The sequence below is a fragment of the Loxodonta africana genome, chromosome 9 (assembly GCF_030014295.1).
Source record: "Loxodonta africana isolate mLoxAfr1 chromosome 9, mLoxAfr1.hap2, whole genome shotgun sequence".
Classification (NCBI taxonomy): Eukaryota; Metazoa; Chordata; class Mammalia; order Proboscidea; family Elephantidae; genus Loxodonta; species Loxodonta africana.
The window spans coordinates 113,910,867-113,931,763 of NC_087350.1; the positions used below are offsets into that span (position 1 = coordinate 113,910,867).

The following is a 20,897-nucleotide window of genomic DNA, read 5'->3' on the forward strand; positions in this document are numbered from 1 at the left end:
TTATGAGTCAGAATCCACTTGATGGCAATGGGCTTTGGGTTATGGTATAATCCCTTGCCATCGATTCCAACTTATGGCAACCGTATGGGACAGAGCAGAACTGCCCCACAGGGTTGCCAAAGCTGTAAATCTTTACAGAAGCAGATAGCCACGCCTTTCTCCCACGGAGCAGCTGGTGGGGTTTGAACTGCCTACTCTTCATTTAGCAGCCGAGCACTTAACCACTACACCACCAGGGCTCCTTGGTTATACCCATTGCCGCTGAATCAATTCTAACTCATAGGGACCCTATAGGGCAGAGTAGAACTGCCCCACGGGATTTCCAAGTAGCGGCTGGTGGATTCAAACTGCTGACCTTTTGGTTAGCAGCCAAGCTCTTAACTACTACACCACTAGGGCTTGTTGTGCCGTGCTGTGTGCTGTGCCATGCTGTACCATGCTATGTTATGATATGTTATTATATGGAGCCCTGGTGGTGCAGTGGTTAAGAACTCGGCTGCTAATAGGTCAGCAGTTAAAATCCACCAGGGGCTCTTTGGAAACCTTATGGGGCAGTTCTACTCTGTCCTATAAGGTTGCTATGAGTCGGAATCGACTTGACAGCAATGGGTTTGGTTTTTGTTTATACTATAATTATGTTACATTCTATTATACTATATTATATGTACACACTTATATATAAAATCTCCAAAGACAACAGGGTCTCTTTAGAGCTATGTTATCTTGGAGTAGGTTTCACAATCAAAGAAAACACATTTGCGTGGATTTTTAAACAAACCCTATCAGATGCAGTTCCACCTAGCTGTCAGGTAACGGCTGCTGGTCAGCTAGACACCCCCGCCCTGTGTGTGATGTCCCAGTGAACAAGCAGCCTCTGGCGTCAGGTTTACAGCTCACCAGGATTAAACCATTTCCGTTATTTGTGACAGCTAGGCTGGGTCTTCTGGACCATGCATCTACCACTTTACATTTGGGAGGTCCTCTCCAAAAAAGAGATCATGCCTTCTAGCCCTCACTGGGGTGGGGGGGGTGCTGCAGGGACAGGTGCCTGACAGCATCTGACAAAGGACTTTGACGTGTCGCAGGTACGGGCAGCTATGCCCTCGCAGACGAGTTAGCAGATTACCATGGAGTCTCTTAGCCTCTCCTGGTCTGTTCCCCTCAGTAATCTCTCACGTGGCCCACCCGCTAGGCTTGGAAATCCTGGTGAAACGGGCCGATCATGACCTGGCTTCGGTGGGGTGCAGTGGGGTGGGGGGGCTCTGCTCTTCGCACAGCCTGAACCTCAGAGAGGTTGAAAGTGGAAAGGGGGCCTTGAGACAGCCAGTCCTCAGCAGGAGATAATGAAATCATGTGCGGGCCGTGCAAAAAAGGTCCTTTCTTCAGAGCTCAGTCTCAGGCCAAAGCCGCTGCTGCCACCCAAGTACCCTGGTAGAGCGAGTGTGTGTGCGCGGGTGTGCGTATGCGTGTGAGTGTGTATGACTGTGTGCACATGTGTCCATGATAGCGTGCCTGTGCGTATGTTGTGAATTCGTGTGTGAGTGTGTGTGTGTGTGTGTGTGTGTGGTGTATGTGCATGGGTGTGATTATGTCTGCTTGTGTGTGCATGTGTGTATGAGGCTGTGCTATGTGCATGAGTGTACTTGTATATGAGCGCGTGCTTTTTATTTGTGCCTGTGTGTGCATGAATGTGTGAGTGTGAGTGTGCTTGTGTGTGCATGTCTGTGCGTGTGCTTGTGTGCAGATGAGTGTGCATATGTGTGTGCTTGCGTGTTCACGAATGTGTGCTTGTGTGTAGGGGTGTGTGCTTGTGCGTGTGTGTGTGATTCTATGTGCATGAGTGTTGGGGTGTGTGTGCTTGTGTGCTGTACATGACTATGTCCTACTGTGTGTGCATGAGTGTGTGTATGTGTGCATATGTGTGTGTGTGTGTGTTGGGAGCCAGGAGGGTATTGACCTCAGCAGCCGCCACCTAAGACTTGCCAGCAGTGTGGAGGAATGCCAAAAGTCAAGAGGAAGCCCCACCAAAGCAACTGTGACCAGCACATCGACAGATGCCTTCCGACAGAAAAGCTCCTAAGAGCAAAAAACATACATGTGCTGCTTCTTGTATTTTAATCGGGGAAAAATATTCTAGTACTGATTGTGTCATATGAGTAAACACAATAATTAGTAATAACCCCCCACCACATTCAGTCCTCCCAGCAGCCCTGGGAGACGTGGGGGTGAATGCTATGACCTTCTCTATTTTCATAAACGAGGAAACGAACTCCAGGAGGCTAAGTGACTTCCCCATGCTCATACAAGTTGCGAATGGCAGTACTTTAACTCCAATCTAGATCTTCTAGTTTTTTTCTCATTAGTTTTTACTGACGTGTTGTAATTACAAAAGCAATGCACATACACGTATCTTTTTTTAACAAAGAAAAGTATACGATTTCTCCCCCCCGCCCCCACACACACACGCCAAATAGATCCATCGTTAACTCTTTGGGGTGTGTTCTTCTAAGCCTATTTCTATGCCTATATTGTATACACAAAAGTGGGATCATACTATCCACAATGCTCTACTAATTGTTTTCTTAATTTAATTAACAAGCTATCATTCAAAGCTTTCTTATGTCATATAAAGGTCTACTTCCTCTGTTTATGGATTTTAATGGTACCCATTGTGTGGCTGTCTCATAAACCATGTACCTGTTCTCAACTGTTGAACCTATACATTGTTTCCAATTTTTTCTTTAACAGAACCCTGCTGTGTGCATTCTTGTACCTAGATATTTGGACACTTGTACTAGAAAACCTGCAGGATAGGTTCGTAGACTAAGGAAGTCCTGGGTTATTGAACAAACACTCTTAATTTGGATATATACTGCCAAATTGCCTAACCAAAAAATTGTATCAACATCCACAAACAGTGTGCAACCATGGCAATTTTCCAACTGTGGGTATTTCTAATTTTTTTCAAATTAATAAACTTTTTATTTATAGTTCTTGCATTAGCAATGAGATTGATCACCTTTTCATGTGTTTGGTGGTGTTGTAGACAACGTTTCTACTGAATTGTTTAAATTTTCTTATTGATTTGGAAGAGCTTTTTATATATTGTGGCTATCAACCACTTGTAAAGCTCTCCTCCCAGTATTTTATAGAGTCTTTTACCAAATTTTTTTTTTTTTTTTTTTTTTTTTACCAAATAGGATAAACTCTAGTCTGATTTCAAATTCCTTTCTCTTTCAATTAGAAATTCCTAACTAGAAAACTAGGTACCCATAACTTAAAAAAAAAAAAAAAATAGAAATCTTATTTTGAGAAAAACAATAAAAAGGCAATAATTATATATTATATTTGAACAGAATACCTATTAGTAAAAACTTTGATAGGGAGATAAAAGGTCAAAAACTTCCATGACTTTAGGCCAAAATAAATAAATAATTTCTTTGGGGTTGAAATGTCTCCTGAAAATTTTCTCATCATACAAGTACAGACACCATTACCCCCAAAAGCTGACACCACTAAAAATGTAAGAGATGAAAAATATAAAAATGAAAAAAAAAGATGCAAAAAATGTGGCTTTTAAAAAGCCTTGTGTGTTCTAGATACCACTTCACTCATAACTAATGAGAGTCAAATGAGATAAAAATTTTCCTTCAGCTATGCAAGTATGAACAACAAAGGCATACTGGCCATACGTGAGTGTTTGCAAATTAACTCTCAAGACTACAGACTGACCCAAGACATGACCGCCCTAGTTTTCTACCTTCAATTTAAAAAGCCCTGAGCAATTTAGGCCTATTTCTTTTCTGCCTCTTATTCCTAGATACCAAAACCAGTTGCCATACAGTTGACACCTACTCATGGCGACCCCTGTGTGTCAGAGTAGAACTGTGATCCATAGGGTTTTCAATGGCTGATTTTTCGAAGTAGATCACTAGGCCTTTCTTCCAAGGTGCCTCCGGCTGGACTCAAACCACCAACTTTTCAGTTAGCAGCCGAGTACTTTAGCCATTTGCACTACCCAGGCACTCCTATCCCCAAATAATCTCTTTCAAATTTTATTACAATGATTGCTCCTATTCCCACTGTCTAACGGAAGAGTGGCTGAGGCCCAAAAGACGACGGGTAAGATGGAGAGTCCAGGACCTATGTTTGGACTCCTCCAATACTGGGTTCCAACTTCTGTTCTCCAAGTTTGTACAGAAACTAGGAAACTTGTGGCACTCATGAAGGGCTCCAAGAGATGTTATATAGGAAATTCTCAAAACTTTCACACGTAATGTTTCGGATGTATGTCTGCCTTTTCAATAAACATTATGCATTATCACAGGATTTAATAAAGCGGCTCAGTTAAAAATGCCATCTGGGGCTCTGCACACTTTAAACAAAGCTTAAAATAACCCACCCCAGCAACTGGGAGGGCCCAGCTGTTCTCAAAACCTCCTCACTCCCTTTACCCACTGCCGTCAAGTTGATTCCAACTCATAGCAACCCTGTGGGTTTGAACCACTGACTGGTGGTTTTGAACCACTGACTTTTCAGTTAGCAGCCGAGCGCTTAAACTCCACAGCACCAGAACTCCGCTTCACTCCCTTTACCTCCCCATAAAGAGTGACAGAAGACTAGAGGCTCAAAGTATCAAGAAGGAGCTGACCCAAACAAGGAGATAGACATCAAGGGCTCCCTAAAGTTTGCTCTTGTTCACTTAATGTATTTCCCAATTCTACAGCTCAGGCGTGGGGGTCTGGAAGAGGAAACAGGATGTAGTTATTGAAGGTTCTTTACAGTTCTCTCCATCAGGCGGTGGCAGCTCAGTGGCAGAATTCTCACCTTCCATGTGGGAGACCCAGGTTCGATTCCCGGCCAATGACCTCATGAGCAGCCACCAGCCGTCTGTCAGTGGAGGCATGCCTGTTGCTATAATGCTGAACAGGTTTCAGTGCAGGTTCTAGACTAAGATGGACTAGGAACAAAGACCTGGCAACCTACTTCTAAAAATCAGCCCGTGGAAACCCTATGGACCACAACAGTCTGATCCACAACTGATCAAGGAAGTAGTGCAGGATGGGACAACGTTTTGTTCCATTGTGCATGGCGTCATCATGAGTTGGGGGCCGACTCGCCAGCAGCTATGTACCACCAAACCTCCCGTTCCTAATGTCTGAGAGAGAGCAGCTCTTTCCATTCCCTGTTCTGAAGTGAACACCAGTAAGAAACACAGAGAAATCACAACCAGCCCTTTTGTCCTGATAGAGACAAGACCGAAAGCACTCAACTCCGGATCTTCAGATCCTTCCAAAGAAGAAGCTCCAGGTGCTGAAGCAGTTCACCCCTCTTTTTCCTTCTTCTTCCCTCCCTACTTCTCACCCACCATCACCTCTCACACTGCTTCCCCTTTCAAGTCCTTCCTTGTCTTTGGGGTCACACCAAGATTTGTTCCCCAGATACGTGTAGCAAGTGCCAAGGCACGTGTATTCTCGTTCTTTGCCACAACCAGCCCCTCATGGCCCATTGTGATCAAATAAAATCAGTGCAAGTACCTGTCTGGATACTTCCCCTAGAGCTGGTGTCCTGAATTCAGACTTCTAGCCTCCTAAACTGTGACAAAAGGAGCCCTAGAGCCACAATGTTTTAGCACTCGGCTCCCCTAAACCCTAGTAAACCCTATGGGGCAATCAACTCAACAGCAACAACAAAACTGTGAGAAAATGAATGTCTATTCGTTAAAGCCATCCACTTGCGGTATTTCTGTTATAGCAGCGCTAAGGAACTAAGACAATCTGAGATGCATTCAGCTTGCCGTACATCATAACAAACCTTGCCATTTCTTAGCTTTGTAGGTGTGACAAAGTGCTTTCAAAGTGCTTCATTTGATTTCTGGGATACTTCCGTGATGCTGTCATACCCAATTTATAGAAGAGGAAACAAGAGGCTTCAAGGCATTTCAAGAGTCCAGGCATCTGTCCTGCAGCTTGAATGGCAGGGCTGGGAAAAGAAAAAGAGCCTCCCAGCAGCTGGAGAGAAACATATCCCCCACCCCATATCTCACTGCCTCCAAGGCTGAAGCCAAAAGACGGTGTGGTTACCTCTTACGAAGAACTGCTCTGGGTTCGCCACGTGAGTGTTTGTAGTATTTGGTGATCTACCTTTATTTGGGGGCCTTGGTGGCGCAGTGGTTAAGAGCACGGCTGCTAACCAAAAGGTCGGCAGTCCAAATCTACCAGCTGCTCCTTGGAATCCTATGGGACAATTCTGCTCTGTCCTATAGGGTCACTGTGAGTCAGGAATCGACTCAATGGCAACATTTTTTAATCTTTTTTTTTTAACCTTTATTTGCCCTGTGGTTACTTTTGGTTGTAAGTATAGCTCCATCTAAAAAATAAAAATAAAAAAGAGATTTTAAATGCTAAATTATAGAGCTATGCTGTCCAATATGGCAGCTACTAGTCACAAGTGACTATTTAAATTTAAACTGGCTAACATTAAATAAAATTTAAAATTCATTTCTTTGTTTGCCCTAGCTATATTTCAAGTGCTCAGTAGTCACATGTGGCTAGTGGGTAGGACAGCCCTGGTTCTAGAACATTTTCATCATCAAAGAAAGTTCTATTGGACAGTGTTGTTATACACCGACATCTTCAGAGAAAGCAGGTATTAGAAAAAGTGAGAAACATCTCAGGCAGAAGCAGTGCTGACATCTGTCCAATACTAAAGGTTGTTGCTCTCGTTGTTAGGCATCATCGAGTTGGTTCCAACTCATAGCAACCCTATGTACCACAGAACGAAACACCGCCTAGTCCTGTGCCATCCTCACAATGTTGCAGCCACTGTGTCAGTCCATCTCATTGAGGGTCTTCCTCTTTTTTGCCGACCCTCTTCTTTACCAAACATGATGTCCTTCTCCAGGAACTGATCCCTCCTGACAACATGTCCAAAGTATGTGAGACGAAGTCTCGTCATCCTTGCTTCCAAGGAGCATTCTGGCTATACTTCTTCCAAGACAGATTTGTTTATATTAAAGGTAGTTTACCAAAACCAAAAAAATTCACTGCCATCAAGTCGATTCAGATTCATAGTCACCCTGTAGGACAGGGTAGAACAGTCCACAGGATTTCTAAGGAAGTATATACCCTGGTGGTTAAGAGCTATAGCATTGCTAACTAAAAGGTCAGCAGTTTGAATCCACCAGGCATTCCCTGGAAACCCTATGGGGCCGTTCTACTCTGTCCTATAGAGTCACTATGAGTTGGAATCAACGCGATGGCAGCAGGTTTGGTTTTTTTGTGTTTTTTGTGTGTGTGTGTGTGTGTTTTTAACGTACACCGTGGACAGCCAAAAGAACGAACAAATCTGTCTTGGAAAGTACAGCCAGAGTGCTCCCGAGGAGCAAGGATGGCGAAACTTCGTCTCACATACTTTGGATATGTTATCAGGAAAGAACAGTCTTTGGAGAAGGACATTATGCTTGGTAAAAAAAAAAAAAGAAGGTTAGTGAAAAAGTTGAAGACCCTCCAGGAGATGGACTGACACAGTGGTTGAGACAACGGGCTCAAGCATAACAGCGATTGTGAGGATGGCGCAGGACTGGACAGCATTTCGTTCTGTTGTACACCGGGTCACTATGAGTCAGAACCAACTGGGCAGCACCTAACAACAGCAACAATCTTTACAGGAACAGACTGCCACATCTTTGTTCTGCGGAGCAGCTGGTGGGTTCAAACAACTGACCTTTCGGTTAGCAGCTGAGCGCTTTTAACCACTGTGCCACCAGGTAGTTTAGGACTAAAAAAAAAAAGATTAGAATAAAGAGGAGAAATAGATGCCCATAGTCTCGGGTGAATCCACCTAGAAAAAGAGGAAGGCATTCTTGAAGCGTTATGTTGCATTCCACTCTTGAATTCTTTAAGGAGTTAGAACCGACATACAAAGAGTCTGAACCACCAAAAAGGATATGAAGATTCAAACGGGGCGGGGGAACCCCAACAGTTTACAAACTAAACTTTGTACTTAGAAATTATTTTTCCTTTTATTCTATATAGAATGGTGTCATTTGTAACTCAAAAAGGGAAATTAAAATCATTTCTAGAGATCTTTTAGATAAATTCATATGAGCCACATAAAATCTACAAAAGCAGGTAAAAAGGATCTTCTCATTTATTCACTAATTCATTCAATCGAATGTATACAGTAAAACCTGCAAAAACTGGAACGCATATAAGGCAGAAACCTGTCAGAGAAGGAAAACACCAATATTTTCCACTAAGACAAGCGATAGAGAAGTGGTAAGACTGCACCCTTTCAAAGGCAGAAAACTTGTGACACCTGGAAAAACAAGGCAGTACTGTCAAGTTCCGGCTCTCACATTTTCACCGCAATACTCCCGGAGTCGTAGTGATATTCAAAAGAGGGGAAGCAAGTCCAACAAAACAGAACTCCTTTGCCAGCAGTGGGCTGGCTATTTTACCTAAGCCTTTCACTGAAAATTGTTCTTTAAAAAAGAGAGAGAATTAAACAGAGGAAATATATTTCAGGTACCCCATAGCCCCTATCACATGCGAAAGCTCTCTGTATAGAAAAATATCAGCTAAAATGTGTCAATGAATTAGAGATTTAGAAAAATCATCATTTTGAAACCCCCAGTGAAATAGCAGGAGCCCTGGTGGTATAGTGGTTAAAAGGTACGGCTGCTAACCAAAAGGTCAGCAGTTCAAATCTACCAGCCACTCCTTGGAAACTCTATGGGGCAGTTCTACTCTGTCCTATAGGGTCACTATGAGTCAGAATCGACTCAACGGCAACAGGTTAATGAAATAATCAGCTCAGGCAAGGATAACCAACAGACACTAAATGGGGTAAAGATTAATAAGGAACAGAATATTTCCACGGCACCAAAGTTTATCCCACAGACTACTGGCTGGTCCCAAGAGAGACATAATGGAAGATACAGGCAGTCACCTTTACCCTGTGATCATCCTAGTATTTCTTATGGGGGGACAACCAGAGGTTATGTTGTGGAATATGGTAGAAGGAGCCCTGGTGGTGGAAGAGTAAGAGCTCAGCTGCTAACAGAAAGGTCAGTGGCTCAAATCCACCCAGGAAAGACTTGGTGACCTGCTTCAGTAAAGATTACAGCCTTGGAAGCCCTACGGGGCAGTTCTACTCTGTCCTATAGGGTCACTATGAGTCGGAATCCACTAGATGGCAAAGGGTTTATCCCGTTAAAGATCTCCACTCTGAAAGTTAATAAAATGTGTTTATCGGAGAAGACCCACTGAAGTAAGAGACTGAAGCACGCTGATGATAAAGCATGGCGAGGAACAGGGAAGCATGATCAGAGTTCGCCCTGCCAACACAACAACTGTAGCTGCAAAAACAGCCCGACCCACGACAAACGTTGAACAGGCTGTTTCTCTCACCCCTTAGAAAAGTTGTCCCCAGAAGGGATAGGGAAGCTGCCCTTGCTCCCAGGGCTCGTTATTCCCTGTCATTCCCCTGGAAAAGCTTTGTCAGACAAGAATAAGAGACCATCCATCAACTTCTTTCCAACTCCTTGATTCAAGCCCATTTGCTTCGATCCCAAGTAAGGAGCCATGGAGAAATCCAAGTCCCGGATCCCAACATCTTTGTCTGCTGGGGTCAGAGACCACTACTGGCCCCCCAGCCCCGCCTCTACCAATTGCTTTGGTTATTAAAAAAACAACTTCTTTCCCCATCTCTGAAGCACTGAGAAGGAGGAGTTTCAGTGGACAAGAGCGAAGCATTTAACAAGAAATGAGAGGGATGGGAAGGAGGGAGAGGAGCCAAGTGCCAGACACTTGTTTAGTTTCACTTTTAAAGATGTCCCCACTCATTTACATGTCTGCAAAAGAGATTTCATTTAAGAGAGATTAGATGTGGGTGGGTCTGACTGTATTGTTGTTATGTGCCATTTAGTCGATTCTGGCTCCTAGCCACCAGGTAAAACAGAGAAGAACTGCCCCATAGGGTTTCTAGGCTGTCATCTTTATGGAAGCAGACTGCCACATCTTTCTCCCATGGAATGGCTCCTGGGTTTGAACCCCTGACCTTTCTACCTCTCAGTTAGCAGCCAAGTGCTTAACCTTTGGGCCACCAGGGCTCCTTCTGGCTGCATTAACAAGGTAATTCAGAGACCCCTGAAGGTAGGTATTCCTCTGGCAGAGGTCCTCGAGGTGTAGCAGAGTTTGGAAAGGAGGCCATCAGGGTGGGGGCAGACGCCCAAAGGCCTTTCTAGTTTTGGATAGGGAGAAAGAAGGGAGAAAAGGTCTGAGAACTCAGATTGCAAAAAAAGACTGCAGAGACCATGGGAGAGGGGGGCGGAAATGAGGATGAAATTTGAAAAGGGAAGAGGCATGAAATGTTGTCCAGTGCTGAGAGGCATCGGAGAGGAGCTGGGAATTGCTGCTTTCCGCAAGCCATGCTGCGTATCTCACTTCGGACCATTTACAGGTCTGCCTCTGCAACTGAGAGCCCCGGCTATTACACAGCCGCCAACTGATCCCACCCCACCCCACCCTAGTCAAATTCAGCGTTAAATAATTCCGCTGGGTTAACAAACCAGGTATTAAAAACCTTTAGGGTCCACACTTGCCAAATATGTCGGGGATCAACACGTGTGTGCGTGTGTCTGTGTGCTTGTGTGTGTGTGTGTGTGCATGCGTGCGTGTGGCATTGTGTTTTCTGAGACAACCCTACTGTGAAATTTGGCAGGGCCAAGATTTAGGGGGAAAGAAGATGATTGCAAAATAGGGCACAGAAGAGCTATGTTGGCCCCGTGTAGGGGAGGGTGGGGAGCAAAAGTGGCTGGAATAAACATTTAAAACCCGGAGCTGCCCTGGAATGGAAAGGGATGGGGAGAAAACTTCGAAAAGAAAAACAAGCAGGTGCGGTAGGTGGGGAGACTTGGGGAGAGTTCAGGGAGACTGCAGGTTCTGGGTGCCCGACGGGGCTCGAAGAAGGGTGGGGACCCCCAAGGATTCTCCGGGCAGTGAGCACTGCTAGAGCCCAGGTCTCTGAGTGACCAGGAAGCTACCGAGAGTGGCAGTGGGGGGACGCCAACGCCGGAGACAAGGGACCCGGCAAAGTGGCAGCGCCGGGGAGCCGAGGGAGCCTCTCCAACAGGACAAGTGGGCAGGAGGGAGGCCTGGGAAAGAGGGGTGGCGGGGGCGCGGTAGCACGCAGGGGCTCGCGGTCACTCACCCCGTTGGCCGCGGCCATCTGCACCACAATCTCAGTGGCCGTGCGGCTGAAGTACCTGCCGTCGCTGCCCACCACCATGGTGCAGCCCTGGCGGTCGCGCAGGTCGATGGACGACAGCACGCTCTGGATGAAGTTGGGCAGGTAGTTGCGCTGGCCCTCGAAAAGCCCGGTGGGCCGCCGCAGGCCCCCGCCTCCTGTCGGCCGCTGGTCCTCGTAGGGCGCCGTGGGCACCGTCAGCACCGGGATGGGGCTCCCCTCCATGGCGCCTCCTGGCCGGAGTTGCCGCGGCTCCGCCGGCCGAGCGACTGTGCCGGGGCCGGGCCCTGCTGGCTGGCCCCGTGCCCGACTCCGCCCCGCCGGGTCCCGGAGCGGCCGCCCTCACCCTGAGCCCGCGCCCTGCGCCCTCCCGCGGCGACAGCCACCCTCCTCTCTGAGCACTCAGCTACGCCCTGCGGGGCCTCCGAGAGCCCACACCCTGCGCGCTGCGCCCAAGCTGTGCGTCGGAGCCCGCGCCCTACGCCCTCCCGCGGCGACCCTCCCTCCACGCGTCCTCGCCGCCCCGGGGGAGTCCAGCGCCGCCTTCCAAGACTGAACTCTCCGACCCAACTTTCTCTCCCTTCCGATTGCTCCAGGCGCCCAGAGTTTTCCCCCAGCTGGACTGACTTTCGGGGCTTCCCAAAGGCAGGTCCCAGTGCTAGCCACCTCCCGCGCCTGGCCCAAGCCTTCCCTGGCGCTCTCTTCCCTCCAAGGCGCACCCTCCGCTAGGAAATAGTGATAGGCGTTTGAGCAGGGTGCGGGGTCCTTCCAGCACCCCCAGCCCCCTTCCCCTCCCGGCGGCAGCCCTCTCTCCCCGGCGCCCTGGGAATGAGCAGTTTGCACGCACACGTTTCTCTTTTCAATCAGGACTAGGAGGGAGGTAGGAGGGGTCTGAAACCTTTTGCCATCAGAGAACAACCCCGGCCAAAAATAACCCTGGAAAGGCGAGCTGGGAATTGTTATCTTCTGCCAGCGCTGAAATTGGAGGCCAGGGCTGCGTGTGTGTCTGTGTGCGCGCACACGCCCTGTGCTACCATTTGTTGTTGGGAATCACCGACTGTCAGGCCCTTCGGTCCAGCGGGACCCACCCAGGCCATCTCGCTTCCCTAGCCTGCTCAAGGAGGCACTCTTTTCAATATGGGGGAAAAAGGATTTATTTTATTTTTATTTTTGCTTACTTGTTTGTTGTGAAGGTTGCAACTGCAGCGACACAGACACATATTTCGCTCCTCTTCGTGCCCTTCTCCCGCTTCCTAGCCCAGCTCCTGCTTAGGAACAGATTGTCCCACATTGCTCTTGTCCACACTGCTGAACTCTTACCCCCCAAAATCTCTTTTAGTAGGAGGAGGCTAGAGTCCTTTTGGGGCCCTGGTGGCGCAGTGGTTTAGCCTTTGTTAACCAAAATGTCTGCTGTTTGAATCCACCAATCGCTCCTTGGATACCCTATGGGGCAGTTCTACTCTGTCCTACAGGGTCGCTATGACCAACCAGATGGCAAGGAGTTTGGTTTGTTGTTTTTTGTTTGTTTTTGTTTTTGTTTGTTTGTTTTGGTTAAAGTCCTTTTTAAGGATCCCTGGGTCACTATGAGTCAGAATCAATCGATTCCACAGCAAGGCGTTTGGTTTTGGGGTTTAATGGTAAAATGGTTAAGCACCGGCTGCTAGGCACTAACCAGAAGATTGGTGGTTGAAACCTACCAGTCCCTCCCAGGGAGAAAGACCTAATGATCTGCTTCCCTCAAGATTCCAGCCTAGGAAACCCTACAGGGCAGTTCTACTCTGTCACGTAGGGCTACTATGACTTGGAATTGACTCCATGGCACCTAAAACAACAAAGTCTTTTTTTTAAATTGTGCTTTAAGTGAAAGTTTACAGCTCAAGTTAGTTTCTTATACAAAACATTGTTATGTGACCCTAGTTGCTATCCCTATGTCAGCACACTGCTCCTTTCCACCCCGAATTTCCAAAAAAAAAAAATTTTTTTATTCAACCAGCTCCTGTCCCTTTCTGCCTTCTCATCCTGCCTCCAGACAGCAGCTGCCCGTCTAGTCTCATGTGCCTACTTGAGCCAAGAAGCACATACCTCACCAGTATCATTTTATGCCTTATAGTCCAGTCTAATCTTTGCCTGAAGAGTTGGCTTCGGGAATGGTTTTAGTTCTGGTTAGAGAGTCTGGGGGCCATGTCTTCTGGGGTTCCTCCAGTCTCAGTCAGACCATTAAGTCTGGTCTTTTTACTAGAATTTGAGTTCTGCTCCCCACTTTTCTCCTGCTCTGTCAGGGACTCTCAGTTTTGTTCCCTGTCAGGGCAGTCATTGGGGATAGCCAGGCACCATCTAGTTCTTCTGGTCTCAGGCTAATGGAGTCTCTGGTTTATGCAGCCCTTTTTGTTTCTTGGGCTAATATTTTCCTCGTATCTTTGGTGTTTTTCATTCTCCTTTGCTCCAGGTAGGTTGGAACAAATTGATGCATCTTAGATGGCCGCTCGCTAGCTTTTAAGACCCCAGAAGCCACTCACCAAAGTGGGATGCAGACCATTTTCCTAATAAACTTTGTTATGCCAATTGACATAGATGTCTTCTGAAACCATGGTCCCCACACCCCTACTACTCTGTCCCTTGAAGTGTTTGGTTGTATTCAGGAAACTTCTTAGCTTTGGGTTTAGTCCAGTTGTGCTGACTTCCTTGTATTGTATGTTGCCCTTCTTAAGATAATTCTTCCTAAGATAATTTTTGTCTACTATCTAATTAGTGACTCCCCCTCTCCCTTCCTCCCCACCCTCATAACTATCAAAGAGTGTTTTCTTCTGTGTTTAAACCTTTTCTTGAGCTCTTATAATAGTGGTCTCGTACAATTTTTGTCCTTTTGCAACTGACTAATTTCACTCAGCATAACGCCTTCCAGATTCATCCATGTTACGAGATGTTTCACAGATTCATCCTTGTTTTTTATCATTGCATAGTATTCCGTTGTGTGAATATACCACTATTTGTTTATCCATTCATCCATTGATGAGCGCCTAGGTTGTTTCCATCTTTTTGCTATTGTGAAAAGTGCTGCAGTGAACGTGGGTGTGCATATATCTATTCATGTGATGGCTTTTATTTCTGTATGATATATTCCAAGGAGTGGAATTGCTGGATTGTAACAAAGTCTTTTTTAACGTCCTACCAGGAAGGAATAAACAAGCCCAGATTAAACAAGGACTGGGGACCAGGAGCTGGATTGGGGCTTCTGCACGCTTCCTCTCCTTCTGCAGGGGCTACAGATTCCCTGCCTCCTTTCCTTAACCAAAACCAACCAACCAACCAATTACTGTGGTCAGTTCTGACTCATGGCAATCCCATGTGTGTCAGAATAGAACTGTGCTCCATAGGGCTTTCAATGGCTGATTTTTTCAGAAATAAACAGCCAGACCTTTCTTCTGGGTTGAGGAGAAAGATGCAATAATCTGCTTCCATAAAGATTTACAGCCTTGGAAAGCCTGTAGGGCAGTTTTACTCAGTCCTATAGGATCACTATGAGTCAGAATCAACTCACAGCAGCAGGTTTGGTTTTTTTATTCTTGTTTTCTTCCAAAGTACCTCCAGGTAGACTCAAACCTCCAACCTTTTGGTTAGAGGCCAAAGGTACTAACCATTTTCACCACCCAAAACCAAACCCTTTGCTGTGAACCCATTCCAACTAATGGCGACCCCATGAGTTACAGAATAGAACTACGCCATATGGTTTTCTCGGCCGTAGTCTTTACGAAAGCAGGTCACCAGGCCTTTCTTCCGCAGAGCAGCTGGGTGGATTCGAACCACCAACCTTTAAGTTAGCAATCAATTGCAAAACTGCTTGCATCACCCAGGCTCTTTTTGCACCACCCAAGGACTACTTAAAATCCGAAACTAAGAAATACCCCATAGCATTGAGTTTATGTTAATGGTGGAGGAAAAGCATGGAGAAAGATAGTGATAATTGTGTAACTGGATGAATGTAATCACTGTCACTGAATTATGTTGTTGTTGTTAGGTGCCATCCTGTTGGCTCCGACTCATAGCGACCCTGTGTGCAACAGAAGGAAATACTGCTTGGTCCTGCGCCGTTCTCACAGTCGTCGCTATGTTTGAGCCCATTTTTGCAGCCACTGTGTCAACCCATCTCATCGAGGGTCTTCCTTTTTTTCAATGAGCCTCTATTTTACCAAGCATGATGTCCTTCTCCAGGGACTGATCCCTCCTGATAACATGTCCAAAGTATGTGAGACAAAGTCTCACCATCTTCACTTCTAAGGAGCATTCTGGCTCTACTTTTCCAAGACAGATTTGTTCATTCTTTTGACAGTCCGTGATATATTCAATATTCTTCACCAACACCGTAATTTCAAAGGCATCAATTCTTCTCTGGCCTTCCCTAATCATTGACCTGCTTTAACATGCATATGAGGTGACTGAAAATACTATGGCTTTGGTCACACCTTCGTCCTCAAAGTGACACCTTTGCTTTTTAACACTTTAAAGAGGTCTTTTGCAGCAGATTTGCCCAGTGCAATGCATCTTTTGATTTCTCGACTGTTGCTTCCATGGGCATTGATTATGGATCCAAGTAAAATGAAATCCTTGACAACTTCAATCTCCATTTATCATGATGTTGCTCATTGGACCAGTTGTGAGGATTTTTGTTTTCCTTATGTTGAGGTGCAATCCATGCTGAAGGCTGTGGTCTTTGATCTTCATCAGTAAGTGCTTCAAATCCTCTTCACTTTCAGCAAGCAAGGTTGTGTCATCTGTATAACGCAGGTTGTTAATGAGTCTTCCTCCAATCCTGATGCCTGGTTCTTCTTCATATAGTCCAGCTTCTCGAATTATTTGCTCAACATACAGATTGAATAAGTATGGTGAAAGGATACAGCCCTGAAGCACACCTTTCCTGATTTTAAACCATGCAATATCCCCTTGTTCTGTTCAGTTGCTGCCTCTTCGTCTAAATACAGGTTCCTCATGAGCACGATTAAGTGTTCTGGAATCCCCATTCTTCACAATGTTATCCATAATTTATCATGATCCACACAGTCCAGTGCCTTTTCATAGGCAATAAAACACAGGGAAACATCTTTCTGCTGTTCTCTGCTTTCAGCCAGGATCCATCTGATCAGCAAAATTTTACTTGCATGTGACATTAATGATATTCTTTGATTATTTCCACATTCTGTTGGATCACCTTTCTTTGGAATGGGCACAGATATGGATTCCTTCCCATCAGTTGGCCAGGAATTAGACACGTAGAAATTGTTGAATTGGTGGTTTGTTGTGAATATTTTTACCACAGTCAAAAACACATATATCCCACAGAAAACAGGAGTGGAGAGAGAACTGACCAACAGAATAAAACCCCAAAGAGAGAAGAAACGATTCTTATTTTTGCTTCTGTCTCCTTTCACCCTCAAAGCATCATTGTACCCAGTAAGACTACTGTCCTGAAATCTGCTTCATCTCCTCCCTCAAATAATGTCCACATCCTCGGGCAAAAACTGACTTTCTGCAGGCTTACAAAGTGTTTGATCATAGTGAGACACATGTGAGTAATAGCTCACGCTCGTACACTGCTTTGCAGTTGATAAAAGGCTTTGTATTTGTTGTCTCCTTGGAGGCTCAAAGCAACTAAAAAAAAATGTAGGAATGCTATTCATAGCTTCCCCCATTTTACAGATGAGGAAAGGAAAGCTTTCTGTGAGGTCACGGAAGTGGCCAAGATGCAGCCAGCCCAAATTCTTGTAATGCCCTCACACTCTTTATTAACATCACTGAGTATAACTGGACAGCCACTGAAGACATCAGCTGAAGCCTGCCCAGACTTCCAGCCATTTTCTTAAATGTAAAGACTGTCCTTTTGCTTATGTCTTTTCCTCGGCTTCCAAGGGCCCATTCCATGCAAAGTTCCTCACTTTAATGGTATGGTTGAGAGTCTTAGCTTAGGACCAAGTAGTCAGAACCTCAACATATGTCCTTCCTTAGGCATATTGCCTCAAGCGGGATCAGTTGGAGTATTTGGGAATTTGGAAATGGAATCAAGGGAAATGGCTGATTCAGCTTCTGTATCCACAGGCAATGCTTGGTGTTCCCAGACTTGTAACAAATCCTCACTTTGAGTCTATCTTCCCCCACAGGTCTCTGTGTGTATTCTATTCTTTTTATAAGACACTACTCCGACCATGGACCACCAGAAGAATGAACAAATCTGTCTTGCAAGAAGTACAGCCAGAATGTTCCTTAGAAGCAAGGATGGGCAAAACTTTGTCTCACATACTTTGGACACATTATCAGGAGGGACCAGTCCCTCGAGAAGGATAGCATGCTTGGTAAAGTAGAGGATCAGCAAAGAAGAGGAAGACCCTCAACGAGATGGATTGACACAGTGGCTGCAACAATGGGCTCAAGCATAACAAGGATTGTGAGGATGGTGCAGGACCAGGCAGTGTTTCGTTCTATTGTACATAGTCGGGTCGCTATGAGTCGGAATCAACTCGATGGCACCTCACAACTCAGAAGTAACTAGGTTTAGGACCCACCCTACTCTGGTATGACCTCGTTAACATAATGTTACGGACTGAATTGGGTTTCTCAAAAGTATGTGTTGGAATCCTACCCTCTATAACTGTGGCAGTGATCCCATATGGGAATATGGTTGTCTCTGTTATGCCGATGAGGCCATATCAATGTAGGGTGTCTTAGACCTAATCCTTTGAGACATAAAAAGGGCAGATTACACAGAGAGAGAAGCAAGCATGAATGGGGGAAAGACAGACGCCAAGGTGAGGTTTCTGCAGAACGCCGAGAAGACGCTAGACAAGCTAAGACAAGAATTTTTCACCAGAGCAGGGAAAGAGGGCCTTCCCCTATAACCGGCACCCTGAATTTGGACTTCTAGCCTCCTAAACTGTAAGAAAATAAATGTCTGTTCTTTAAAACCACCCACTTGTGGTATTTTTGTTACAGCAGCACCAAGAAACCAAGACATATGACAAAAGGAAAACCCTGTTTCCAAACAGGATCACATTTACAAGTTCGAGGGTTAGGATTTCAGAATTTTTTTTTTTGGAAGGGGGCATAATTCTATCTATAACACCCAGTAAAGAAGACAAGGATATAATCCCCAAGCCTTGATGGTGACCAGAGTACGGCCAGGCTGCCGTCTCTCCACTTCTAGCGCCTGCCTCTCTCTTTCCATCACCATCCTTCTCTCCTTCCACAGGGCAGGGGACAAGGAGTCCCATCTCATACTAGACCGTACAGTTTTACCACCCAAGAGGAAAGCCATTTCCCTTGGTTCCCTTTCCAAATTCCCAAGTACTCTGGTCCCTCTTGAGTCCATGTGCCCAGCCACACAACCTCTCAGTGGGAATTCCTCCAAATAAGGGGGTGCTATAAAAAAAAAAATTTTTTTTTTTTTTTTATTCTATGTAAGGAGCCCTGGTAGCACTGTAGTTAAGAGCTATGGCTGCTAACCAAAAAGGTCAGCAGTTCAAATCCACCAGCCACTCCTTGGAAACCCTATGGGGCAGTTCTACTCTGTCCTATGAGTTGAAATCCACTCAATGGCAATGGGTTTAGGTTTTTTGTTTTGTTTTGGTTTGGCTTTGGTTTGGTTTACTCTCCAAAGGAAAGTGAGATGAGTGAGAAAACAGTAATTGTCCATAAATCAGGTGACACTTCTGCTGAGCATGTCTTTTGAATAACTCTGTTTCTCTGAATTAACATAGCACTTTGTAACACTCTAAGAAATTGATGACATGCCGACATAGCTTTCTGTGTATGTCTTTTCTCCTCCTGCTGTATGTGACGCTGGAATAATTCCTTAACCTCTCCTAGCCTCAGTGTCTTCACTAGAAGTTGGAAATGAGGATTCTTCTCATCCCTACCTCGTTAAATTTGGCGAGAAGCTTCAAGTACTTAGCACAGAGCCTGGTAAGTAGAAAGGCATTCGGTAAATGTTAGCTGTTCAGATCATTGCCATCAACATCCTGTTTATCCTTAGCATGACCTCCTATATAGCAAGAACCACAACGGTTAAGCGCTCGGCTGCTAACGAAAAGGTTGGCAATTAGAAGCCACCCAGCAGCTCCTCAGGAGAAAGACCTGGCCATCTCCTTCCGTAAAGATCGCAGCCTACAGAACCGTATGGACCAGTTCTATTCTGTCACACAGGGTGGCTAGGAGTTGAAATCGACTCAACGGCACCCAGCAGCAACAACAACAGGCCATCATTGCACACAAAGTCTTTGGGCACCAGAGCCAAACCAGTTGCCATCTAGTCAACCCAGGCTCATGGTGGCTCCATGTGTGTCAGAGCAGAACTGTGCTCCACAGGGTTTTCGGCGGCTATTTTTTCAGAAGTAGATTGCCAGGCCTTTCTTCTGAGGCCCCTCTGGATGGACTGAACCTCCAACCTTTAGTTTAGCAGCGAACAGCTTAACCATTTGCACCGCCCAGGGAAAGAGACTAGGACTAGCTTTGTAAACACAACTAGTGCCCCTGCCTGCCCCTCCTGCATGTCCCCCAGGGGCTAGGTCAGGGGTCATTCCATTACTCTGATTCTATTTTTGTGCTCAGCTCAGAGCTCTTCTGCAGTGTGGGTCACACTGCGGAATAATCCTATTTGCCTAGAGATCTTTTCAGCCTTCTCTGAGCCTCTCCTGGAGAAGTCTTGGCAGGAAACAGAAGCAACTGATAGATCCTTCCTTCCCTTGAGACTTCCTTGGTCTAGAAAAGGTGTCAGCCATCTTCGTGTAGAGGACATACTGGCAGGCTCCGCTGGACCAACATTTCCCAGAAGGGGGCCTGAGTAAAGCACACGTTGAAACCCTTCCTGGCTTATCTCCCTCTCAGACATTCACAAAGCGTATTAGCATATCACAGGCTCTGAGAAGTCCTGCAGGAAAGAAAGCTATTTAGCTTTATTTAGCCCAGTATTTCCAGATTGTATTTGACCATGGAGCCCTTTTCCAAAACACCTGTTAGCAGATCAAGGGCACTTATATTCCATGAAACACTTCAACCTCCAGGGTCCCTTCCGGCTACACCGTTCTGTCATTCTCTTTCTCACCAGTTGTTTGTTGTTGGTTGTCTTGGCACCAGCTCCGACTCACCTCACCGTGACCCCATGTGCAGAGCAGAACTGCTCCACAGGGTCTCCAAGGCTGTGGCCTTTCGGGAGAAGATCACCAGGCCTTTCTTTCGAAGTGCTTCTGGATGGGTTCAAACCACGAACCTCTCAGCTAGTAGTTGAGCCCTTAATCGTTTGCACCACCTCAAAAGAGTCAGGTACACACTGTCCAGTGTTTTAAAACCCATTGTGATTGTGAGACTTTAACTGAATTCTCCGTAGAGGCAGTCCCTGGGTTAGGAACATCTGACTTACTGACAACTAAAACTTGCCCTTTACCGTGGCGTAAATTTGCCCTCACTTTGAAACCATTCAACCAGCCCCTCAACGAATTCCTTATCACGAGCACCTTCACTTGCTACAGGGGCAGCTTTTAAATCATTGAAAAAGCTTCGAGCCCTTTCTTGTACTAAAGCCAAAGTCCATTGCCGTGGAGTCGATTCCAACTCATATCTGCATTATAGAACAGAGTAGGACTGCCCCATAGTGTTTCCAAGGAGCA

General features: G+C 45.9%; 1 protein-coding gene across 1 annotated transcript in view; it reads right to left on the minus strand.

Annotated features, from left to right (window-relative positions):
- PGM5 (phosphoglucomutase 5) overlaps positions 1 to 11,549 on the minus strand; it is a 182,730-nt gene extending 171,181 nt beyond the window's left edge. Inside the window, exon 1 of the mRNA XM_064290557.1 lies at positions 11,215 to 11,549. Coding sequence (XP_064146627.1) covers positions 11,215 to 11,475 — 261 coding nt within the window. The 5' untranslated portion in view covers positions 11,476 to 11,549. The remainder of the gene's footprint in view (positions 1 to 11,214) is intronic.
- Positions 11,550 to 20,897: the final 9,348 nt, after the last annotated feature.